Genomic DNA, 10,972 nt, shown 5'->3' with positions numbered 1-10,972 from the left:
TTCCTTGTTGTCTGTACAAAAATGGGTAGGGTTTTTATGATTGGTATATGAGGAGTCAGTGACTTCAAGAACTTCCAGCAACAAGACACTATATTTCCAGTAAGTATTGCTCATGGACTGGACACAAGGATGCTTTGAACTTAAAATCCTTATTTAATCACATTTAATTTGTCTGATTTGGTTTTTGTTTGAAAATCACAACAACACGTATAAATTATGTGTAGATTAAATTAAACTAAAAGCATACTACATTTTCACATTCTATTCTGATTCTCATTTAACTACTGTTTCTGATACTGGTTTTCAGGGTTGATATCCTCAAGGTCAGAATGAATAAATCATGTTCAAATGTATGACATCAGACTCAACTCAGATTATGAGATATTTTCTTTGTGATGCACTTTGACCGTTCAGAGGAGGGGCAAAGTTCATACTCAGTCTTTATGATTTCTGCCCTACCTTTTGTGACTTAAGTTGTCATATGGCTTTATTTGAGTAGCCTATCACCATAGAACTTGAAGCAATATATTTGTACACATAATGTTGTTTCTAATACTGACTCCAACTTATTCTATTTTTTTCTGTTCTCATAGTGCTAGACTGTAATGCAACATTTAACCAAATAATAAGTTAACAAGAATTATTGTTGTCTCTAAGATCTAATGTTTTATTTATGGCTTTGCTAATGACTCACTGACTATAGTGAATTAATGGATAATGGAATAAGTGATTTATCACTAATTTTAAACTCTTATCAAAAGAATTTGCTATCAAAGTACCTCAAATGGACCTGTAATATAAATATCTCATACAGCCTATAGCATCTATTTTTAGAATGAAAGGGCAGGACAATAATATGTCAGCTCTGCCTTTTTTAATGTAGAGTTTTAAATTCTTTAAATTTCTTTTAAATTTTCTTATTTTTTTATATGTACTTGATATATGTCAAGATAAGATTTGTATCATTAAATAATAAAAACTTATTTCGTATTAAGTAGTTTTTTTTATGTTACCTGCATTACCTTTCCGGGAGGCGTGGCTCTGAGCTTCATTAATAAGCTTCGCGCTCTTCTAAAGCAGACAGAGGGCAACACAAAGCAAGCTTTCAACTACACCTTATTTCTTGTGTACCACTTTGCAAAATAATCGAAGGACTATCTGAAAATCCAAAAATGCATAAACTATTCAAGAGCATTTTGTGTTTTTGCTTGGTTGCTGCGTCGGCTGTAGAAACGAGTGAGTTTCAACATCAACTGTTATCATAAATATTTTAAATAACATGTAACATTAACTTTAATGGGTAATAACACATCAGCCAACTGTTCGTAGTGAATGTTATCTTACATCTGGCTTACATTTATGTTTTAGCAGATTGACTGGTACATAAAGGTTCCAGTTAGAAAAATTCCAAAGTGAAGTTTACGTCCATTAAACATTTCCTAACAGCTATTCTTAATGTGCTGACAGCTCTAATTCATATGTTGGGGTTTAAATTTGTTTGCTTTAAGATTAACTAATACTTAATTACTTAACCAACCTTATACAACAATGTGGCATAAGGTGGTGATTTTAAGACCTACGCTCACTAGTCTTGATTTTACAATTTTGTGAATTGAGGATTTATTTGTTTATGTGTATTTATTTATTTTTGAAGATGAGCAGAAGTTCAGTTATTTGTTTCTATTTTTGTTGGGTCTTTGACAATTAAGTCATGAGAACCGTCTCTGTTTATCCAGAAGGTGGCATTGAAGGTCCCACGTGTACTGTCTGAACTGTGTGTCCAAAGGCTCTTACTTCCCATAGAAAAATTAACCATAGTTTATTACAGTGAAATATTAGTTACTAGGTTGAAAAATAAATAATGTTTTTTATTGTGCTTTCCAGTTCGTATGGTTACTATGTATGGTATATTTACACAAAAGATGGCTTATATTTATCACATCTGAAAGAGAGACATACACACGTTGCCCTACTTTGAGAAATTATCGTAAAAACAAATTTACAAAAGTATCTATGCAACATTTTATAATGAGGCTCCCTGGTTAAGGCACAGTGACATCCTTAGGAGATTATCAACAACTAAGGAATTTTGATTGACATAGGTACTGGGCAATTCCAACGTTATGGACGTGATATTTTGCGTTATGGACGTGTCATAAAAATGCTCGGAGAATGAATTATATACAAATATATTGAACCGTCTGTTTATATTTACTAAACCCTTGTTGATAGAGTCTAAACACAAAACGAATCAGTCTATGAACAAATATTCTATTTTAAAAAAGGGAAATAAACATGCGTTATGGATGTGACAAAAAAAGGACGCATGTTTTGGGAGACCACAAACTTAAAAAAATTCTCAATCCTGAAGCAATAATACCCAATTAATGGAGAAGGGATGCCTCTTTATAGAACATAAAATAGTTATTTAGTGAGTCCATTTATGAGGAATATGTAGAGTTATGGATGTGTCATTCCTGAAAATGGCACTTACCAGACTATGAAAAATCATGCACTGAAAATAAAACAAATGCTTTTCAAATTTGAAGAGAGATCTCACATGGGTATTTGAACCACCAAATGTTAAAATCTGTGCTGTTGCCATAGTAAAAACCGCTTGTAAAAACCTTATTTTTTCATGGTAATGTTGACATTTCCACAGAATTGCCCTACTGTATATCGTATGACTCTTTGCATCACTTGTTAGGTGCTTCTTTAAAATGTTTGATACTTGTAGTACATTATGTAACGGATAACAAAAGCTAATTTGGAAAAAAAATAAGCAGTAAACTGTTCGCACATCCACTGTATGGAAAATCAATAAAGTTTCGGCAAGAGGTGTTTTATTACAGGTGCCCGTTAACCTTGTGAGTGGGAAATGACAACATGTACTGTGTAATCTTCGTCATGACACATCATATCAAACTTTTATTGGTTTCAAAGTCCTTACATTTTTTTGCCTTATTTCCTCATAAAAAATTAGCCTACTCAAATTACTGGATTGAGCATCTTTATTATGGCCTCAAATTCTACAACTTTCCCGACTAAACTGTTTTTCCATGTTTATTCTGTCACTCGGCAGACTTTTTATCCAAAACAATTTAAAGTGACCATTTTTGCGTTAGGAAATAAATAATGGTGTGTTTTATGGCCATCCCTTCTTGGAATTCAACTTTTGGGTAAAGTAAGAGATTACGTCAGAAAAACAACATGGGTGTATTGGATATTTTGTTTGTCCTGATTTGGCAGTGGGAATTTCCCCAGCTGTTTAAGTAGTAAATAAGAGCATGCTAATTTAACACTTCCCGTACCTACATTCTATTTTGGATCATTTTCCTTTTTACCATTCTTTTGGGTATCAACCTGAGTTATGATTGATATTTTCATATTGTTTAATTCGTGGATATGGATTGCCACATGCTGTTTTGCAACGTTCCATAACAAAAAGTTTTTATTACAGCAGATAATCAAAGCAGCACAACCACAATCACTCAAGCCACCAATCCTACAACCATGCCTCCCACCACAGGTGGCACCACGGTTTCCACCACGACTACCACCACAGCTTCCACCACTGCTTCTACCACGTCTGCCACTACAGCTACCACCGTGCCTACCAACACAGCTTCTACCATGCCTGCCACCACAGCTGCCACCGTGCCTGCCACCACAGATGGCAGCACTCCTGCCACCACAGCTGCCAACACAGCTTCTACCACGCCGGTCACCACAGCTGCCAACACAGCTTCTACCACGCCGGTCACCACAGCTGCCAACACAGCTTCTACCACGCCTTTCACCACAGCTGCCAACACAGCTTCTACCACGCCTGTCACCACAGATGGCACCACTCCTGCCACCACAGCTGCCACCACGCCTGTCACCACAGCTACCACCACGACAAAAGGTACCAAAACTTCAAAATCAACATCCCCACCAGCAGGCTCAAAATTTTTCATAAAGTACATGAAGTAGCATGTTGGCCCATTGTTTTGAATGGGCAATTTAACAGGGTAAAATACAATAAGGTTAGGTGCTTTATTGAATTAACACAAATAAAAACGATTGTGGGGGACAGACTAAAGGTCCACGATGGCCTTAAATTCATTATTTTGACGTCTAACTTTTATTTAAATATGTTTTGTCATCAACTTAAGCTGAATACAATGGATTAAGCAGCATGTACAACATGCCCTCACAACCTCACTATCATTCTCTTTGAGTAAATATACATTTTCCAGATGTACACAAAGTATTTCCTTAATGAATGCACTCTAAAAACTGTTGGTTACTGGTTACGTAAATAAGCAACTTTTTAAAATTGTAATTATTTGAAAATAGCTTTTTAAGGTCACAACAAATTATATTAACTTATACATTGTGTTTATGAAGTTAGGGCAACGGTCTACAATGACCAAATAATATATAAATGATCCCTCAAAACTGCTGCTGGAGAGGATCCTGTAATAGTATCCTGTAGTTTTTACATTAGAGAAGTACTCTTTGAATAACCAGATTTTGAATTGATTGTGAAGGACCCTGCACTCCAAATCCTTGTATTGGAAACGGAATTTGTGAAGAGCGGTATGGGCAGGTTTTTGTTTGCACCTGTCGGCCTGGACTGGTTTACGATAACACCACAGGCTGTATTCCAGGTATGACCAGTCCACATTTATGCTATCAATGCATTGGCAGTAAAAAACTGCTACATGAATATGCAAAATACAAGCACAATGCAATATCAAATTAATTAATTACATGTTTATATGTATCCTTTGCAGCAAAGGTTTTCCCTGGTGATTTTACTTTATCTGACGAAATGTTTGAAAAGGAAATGTCTGACCCGAAATCTGAATCTTTTATAAAAAAAGCTGAACAAATCCAGGCCGAGGTAAGAATACATTTCATTTGAAGTGTTATGAGTACATGTTTGCATGGGTAATAGTTCATCTTGTTTGTTTTATTCCTGCCTGAAATATAGCTCCGGTCTGCTCTCCAAAGTGATGATGGCTACCTTTATTCTCTTGTTTTGAGTTTGAGGTGAGTCACAGTTATTTTAATTAGACGCGATTTCAAATTAAATGAATTGTAATGCATCCATGTAATTTTCCTTTATATGATGTCCACCCATACAGAAGTGGCAGTATTGTTGCAGAAGTGCGAAATTTCTATGGGATTTCATCAAATGCCACAACAGAATCAGTTGAAAGCCAGATTAACCAAAAAATACCTGATTCATTTGAAAGTACGTACGAGTTATGAGTTTTTACACCACGTTTTGCTGTTCACAGTTTTTTAAGGCTCCATAAAGAGGCATCTAATGTAAAATCAACTTGTTTTCTCAATTCACAGAAAAGTCGGTGTGTGACATTGGTTTCTGTGATACAACCACCACATCTTGTAGTGGTGATGGCATTGCAGTGTGTACCTGTAAAAAGGGGTACATCAAGTCAGAATTCTCAACTCAATCCTGCTTTTGTAAGTGTTTTTAATGACAAATTTTTCCTTGTATTCTTTTCACTGTATTGTTCATACAATCAGTGATTCTCATCACTTGTCTGTTGCTTTACAGCTTGTCCCTATGGTGAAAAAGCAGTTGATACAGAAACCTGTAAAAAGTAAGCGAGTGCATTATTCTTCAAATAGATTATAGAGAAATATGACCATCGGACCATCCCAGCTCAGACCACTACAACCCCAACCAAGAGCAAAGATGGACTATTTGTCTTATTAATGGTGAAGTTACAATATTTGGTATTAAATGCTAAACCAAAACCACAAGTCAGCAGTTTGAGTGCAGCTATGACATGTCAGAGGGGATCTGGCCCTCCCGGTTGAGCCTGGTTTCTCCAAAGGTTTTTTTCTCCATTAATCAATCATTGGAGTTTAGGTTCCTTGCCCTTGTATAGCGAATCTACTTTTGAGTACACTAAAATGTTTTGTCTAACATTCTAAATTGCTCTTATAACTTGGGGGACTACTTTGTCACACAGCCTGTGGTATAACCCAATTTTGAAATACGTTATCTCCTTCGGAAAGGAATTAAAAACGTGACGTAATCTTAGCTCTTCTTCAGCTGCCATAGTGCTTCGAAAGGAGGGGGGTAGAGTGAGCTGCTGGTTGCAATTCACGACCTCACCGCTAAATGCAGCCAAATTTCATACATTGGACCTTTAAACACTTATGTAAGGTGTATCTTATGTAAGGTGTTACCCGTTAAAATGTAATATAATGTACTGTAAGAATATTGCATATTTACAGTCAAACAGCACGTCAGTTTAGTGGTTGGCTTGCACAGCATCACTTACAGTTATGTGGTTTATTTCAGGTGTGATTTTGGCTTTTCTGGATTCAACTGCAATGATCGTAAGTGGCCACAAAATATTATGTCTTTATCATCAGTCAGTCTACATTTTTATTCTTATGTCTCACACTTAGAGTGGCGTTTGTATAATGCAGATTCTCATTTCAGCTAACCTGTTGGTCGTGGTTGTGGTGTCCTGCGTGTTGGGCACATTGCTGATCATATGTGTTGTCGCACTTATAGTCGTGTGCAGCAGGTGAAAATCCACCATATATATCTTATTTATGTCAAGTGACATCCATATTCACAGAGACTTTCAGGTGGATACATGTAATACAAATATTTGTTTCTAAATTCATGTATTTTTCAAGGAAACAAAAAGTTACCAGCTCAAAGTCTAAGGAAGATTTTAGCGTGGAAATGCATAAACCCAATGAAGTTCCCAGGATCCCCCGGGTCAATCCTACTTCAAACTGGCAGCCTGCAAATCTGGAAGTGACCAAGAGTGGGAGCACTGAGGCACTGGTGACCAAAAGTCAGCGAGACAACAAAGCGGTATGATGACAGCTAAAATGCTGAAGTAGTTGTGGTTCAGCTGTTGGCTTGCAAAAATTCTAAATTGTTTCAATTGCTAGTAATCAAATGTTAATAAAAATATGTATGTTTTTTAGCGCTACACTACTTATGATAATGACAGCGATGACGGGAGGAACGGGAATCATGATCCTCCAGTGTACGGTGGAGTCAGGGTTATGGAAAATGGTTTAAGAGGCAACCAAAACCCATACTATCGGCAAGATGAGGACAGAATGCCCAGATATTAGCTGCACAGGATAGATCCTTGTTCCTTCAACTTTTTTTCAAATAAAAGGCTGAATTACATTTTATTCATTTCTTAACTGACCAACATATTTTCAAGAAACACACATTACACTTGAATATGTGTTGTTATTTTAATTATGCAGGAGCAGAATTCAGATTTTTTTCTGTATTTTATCTACGGTATTAACACTCATCATGAACTTTAGCTCATAAAGTTTATCTCGTTGGTTTTTTCTTTTGTATATATGCTTTTGTTTTAAATATTTAAGTAACATTTAGACATGAACTGTTTAAAAAGGAATTACAGCTATTTTACTATCTTTTTATACAGACTTACAAGTATGCAATCAGTGATTCTTGTTTGCTTATTACATTAACACACCCTTTAAAAAACATAAAAAATGTTTTCTTATTTATGCAATGGGTTTGGATTTTCTTCGTTTTTGAATGTTGCTTGGGCTGGAACTTACGTTCGCTGTAGATAAATCTAAATCATACATTTTTATAATTATTGTTCTTGGTAAGAAATCAAATTTATTTAAGATATTGAAACTGATTGTATTTTAAATGTTGTTCTTGGTATGTCTAAATGCCAAACGATCTATTATCAATAAACTAAAGTTTATCCGAAATAAAAAAACTGTAATCATTTACTCACCCTCACGTTTCAAACATACATCTTTCTTTCATTGATACAAAAACAAAATGATCAGAATGCAGATTGCAGCTTTCACTTTTTGCCAGATGACTTCTAGGAGAATGTATAAAATAGTGTGAACTTTATTAGGAATTAACTTAATTTCTGTAGTATTTAATATATAATATTTTTTATTTTTAAGTTTGTTTAATTATGTGTAGCAGAAGCTTAATTCTTTCTAAAAAACACAATTTTAAGAAACTTGCATATAATATACTAGCAAAGAAAAGCAAAGAAAAAACATAAGCAATAAAAAAAAATATATTTAAATAATATAATTTTTTATGCTTAATTTCTTTTTCATTGCTTATTTTTTCCTTTCAATTTATAAATACACATTTTATATATATATACAATTGAGCTGAAATTCTATTAAGGAAGACTTAATAATAATAATAAATAAATCCCAGTTTCCAGACCTGAACCCTATAGAAAAGGAGTGGAGAGAACTGAAGAGGAGACGCACCAACATGGAGCTGGAAATCTGAAGGTTCTTTATCAATTCTCTACAAAGAAATTGCCTCAATCTCTTGTCAGGTGTTCTCGAAATTTATTAGGCAGTAAAGGTGAAGACTTTAGAGCTGTAACAGTCTCCTGGCAAAAATAAGAGGTTGTAAAAGCCTTTGAATAATTAAAACCAATGTGTATTAGAGAAAAGTATATTCTGTATAATAAATTAGAAAAAAAAGACCATTCCAAATTTTCATTTAATCATTATTTCAAGAAGTCCAGTCTCTTGGGTTTGAACCCAAGAAGTGACAAAGTCATCCAAAAGCAATGTAAAAGACTGACAGCATGAGAAGACACATGGAAACTGTGACAAAAAATCTGCGTTATTACATAAAATTGTTTTGGAACTTTTCCCAAATACACGTATGAATAAATATTACTGCTGTATTGTTTAAAAGTGAATATAAAATAGTTTTCTGTGCATTATTTAAGGTCTGAAAAACTACAGAGCATCTTTTCTGTTTCTCCAGTTTATAGAAACATTATTTTGTATTTAAAATTTGGGAGAAATATCAGTTTTCAAGAATAAAACAAAAATTATAATTTCACCTAAACCCATACTGTTCATAGTAAATGTAGAAATATAAATTTGAAATCGACTTGAAATTAACTTGAAATGGACTGAAACAAACATTTTGGCATCCAATTCAAAGCATAAAGACAACAAAGAGTATCCAAGGACTGGAATAATGTTAAAGCTTTCTGACGTTAAATATGATCAGTAATTCAGCAGGTTAGCTGTCACGTTAAAGGCTTTTTAAATGTTGAACTGAACATGAACTGACACAACTTGATAATTTTGTCAAATTTAAAACCTGAGATATTCACCTGTCTAGCACTTGATTGTGTTCCTCTAACAGTTACAAGACCTTACCATCAATAAAAAACAAAAAAGGATGGTTCTCCAGTTACATGAACATGACATTGAAGTATTTTTCGCTGACGTTGACATGTTTTACTGGTAAAAGTTAATCTTAGATGAAATTCATAAGGAGACAAGGCTCATAAAGGGCTGTAACTTTGTGTCCTTCATCCAGTCCCTGTTTATTTTAAGAGAGAAGCCCATCATATAGCTTTTGGGTCCAGAGTCATCTCACTGTGGATGGATCGCTGAAACTCAAGAAACAGAGGAAGAGATTTATTCCCTTTCCGAGGCCAGTTTTCATTAACTGTGCAAGCAGTGTGATACAAACACAAAAATGGACCGATTAAATGTCTATGGGGTGGCAGTGCTATGTTTAATCTGTGGACCCTGCTTTGTTCAAGGTATGTGTTATTTTTTTATTTTATTTTTCTTAAGTTTTGCGCTTGAGAATTTGGAGTGTATTTTATTGTTTAGTTTTACATTATAATGTGCCTTAATGTTACATTATAATCCTGCATTGAGTTTTTTTAATGCCAGGAATTCAATTGAATCAAAATTCAACAGTCTGAGATGTCTTATATCGTTTACCTTACATTAAATAAATGATTTGGTCTTGATGGTTTTATACTATCTTACTGTAAAGTAAACTACAGAAAGTTTAGGGATGCTACCATTTAGAACAATGTTATTAAGTGAGTTTTAAGCCCATTTTGGAGCAATGATATTCATTTTACTCAAATGAAAAATTGTGATTATAACTGATTTAAACATATTCTGCAGAAACTGAACAATTGAAACTTTTATGCTGAATATTTTATTAGTGATCACATGAGGAAAGTTCAGGTCTTCTACACAGTAGTTTCAAAAAGCCATAAACAAAGTTACTTATTGATTATTATTTCTTGCAGATGTGAAAATTATTTCTTAACTGCCCAATAAACTCGGCTAATTTGAGTTATTAAGATTTACTAGATAAACAACCTGTAATCTGTTATACTACCACATTAAAAAAACACAAACGCAATCCTTGGTAAATGGTTTCTCTGTTAATAATGAACAGTCTTTAAACACTATTATTTTGACTAGTTGGGTACACAACTATTTGTCAAATGTAAAAACAAGCAATGTTTTGTTATATTATAAGAGATAATTCAAACAAATCCAAATGATCATTTTCTGAACAGGTCGGTGTGCCAGTGATCAGTTTCAGTGCAATAACGGCCAATGCATCGATCAAGACTGGAGGTGTGATGGAACCAAGGATTGTCCAGATGACTCTGATGAACTAAACTGTCGTAGTAGCTCTCATGAGTCATGACTGACTTGGTGGAATGACCAAGAAATCTTTAAAATTCTTTTTCACTTTTTTTAGCGCTGTCCACCTGTAGCTCTCAGCAGTTCAAGTGCTTGACGGGTGGAGAGTGCGTCCCTTTGGCATTTGTATGTGATGGGGAGGCAGACTGCCCTGATGGTTCAGATGAGCAAAGAGCCTGTGGTAAGTCTAAATGTCTTAAAGGACAGAACACTATTTATTAATTTAGGACACGGATATTTGCAGCTGCATGTTTGCTTTTAGGCGGTCAGACGTGCAGCTCAGACCAGTTCACCTGTCAAGAAGGGCAATGCATTCCCAGACAATACAGATGTGACCATGTTTCAGACTGTGTGGACAACTCGGATGAGAACAACTGCAGTAAGATCATCTTTGTATTGTAAAAAAGGGGCATTTTTGATGATGTTGATGTGTTTATTATAATAAATCAATCATAATTTA

General features: G+C 34.7%; 2 protein-coding genes across 3 annotated transcripts in view; both read left to right on the top strand.

Annotated features, from left to right (window-relative positions):
* The first annotated feature begins 1,093 nt into the window (after window positions 1–1,093).
* Window positions 1,094–7,752, top strand: muc13b (mucin 13b, cell surface associated). Of its 2 annotated transcripts, none has more exons than XM_056771606.1 (12): window positions 1,094–1,236; window positions 3,464–3,907; window positions 4,536–4,655; window positions 4,782–4,891; window positions 4,982–5,040; window positions 5,136–5,245; window positions 5,353–5,478; window positions 5,573–5,618; window positions 6,329–6,366; window positions 6,473–6,560; window positions 6,676–6,859; window positions 6,976–7,752. In XM_056771606.1, exons 1-12 carry the CDS (start codon window positions 1,173–1,175, stop codon window positions 7,126–7,128), a joined length of 1,542 nt encoding a protein of 513 aa, XP_056627584.1. In that variant the 5' UTR covers window positions 1,094–1,172; the 3' UTR covers window positions 7,129–7,752. The 2 variants fall into 2 exon arrangements, with proteins under 2 accessions (XP_056627584.1, XP_056627583.1); XM_056771605.1 differs by having other exon boundaries at window positions 3,461–3,907.
* Window positions 7,753–9,047: 1,295 nt separating this feature from the next.
* lrp2b (low density lipoprotein receptor-related protein 2b) overlaps window positions 9,048–10,972 on the top strand; it is a 38,815-nt gene continuing 36,890 nt past the window's right edge. The window contains exons 1-4 of the mRNA XM_056772050.1: window positions 9,048–9,066; window positions 10,383–10,493; window positions 10,571–10,693; window positions 10,775–10,891. Of these exons, the coding sequence (XP_056628028.1) occupies window positions 9,048–9,066; window positions 10,383–10,493; window positions 10,571–10,693; window positions 10,775–10,891 (370 nt within the window). The remainder of the gene's footprint in view (window positions 9,067–10,382; window positions 10,494–10,570; window positions 10,694–10,774; window positions 10,892–10,972) is intronic.

This window comes from Triplophysa dalaica, chromosome 17 (assembly GCF_015846415.1).
Source record: "Triplophysa dalaica isolate WHDGS20190420 chromosome 17, ASM1584641v1, whole genome shotgun sequence".
In the NCBI taxonomy this organism is placed as follows: domain Eukaryota; kingdom Metazoa; phylum Chordata; class Actinopteri; order Cypriniformes; family Nemacheilidae; genus Triplophysa; species Triplophysa dalaica.
This window is presented reverse-complemented; position numbering and strand designations above follow the sequence as displayed.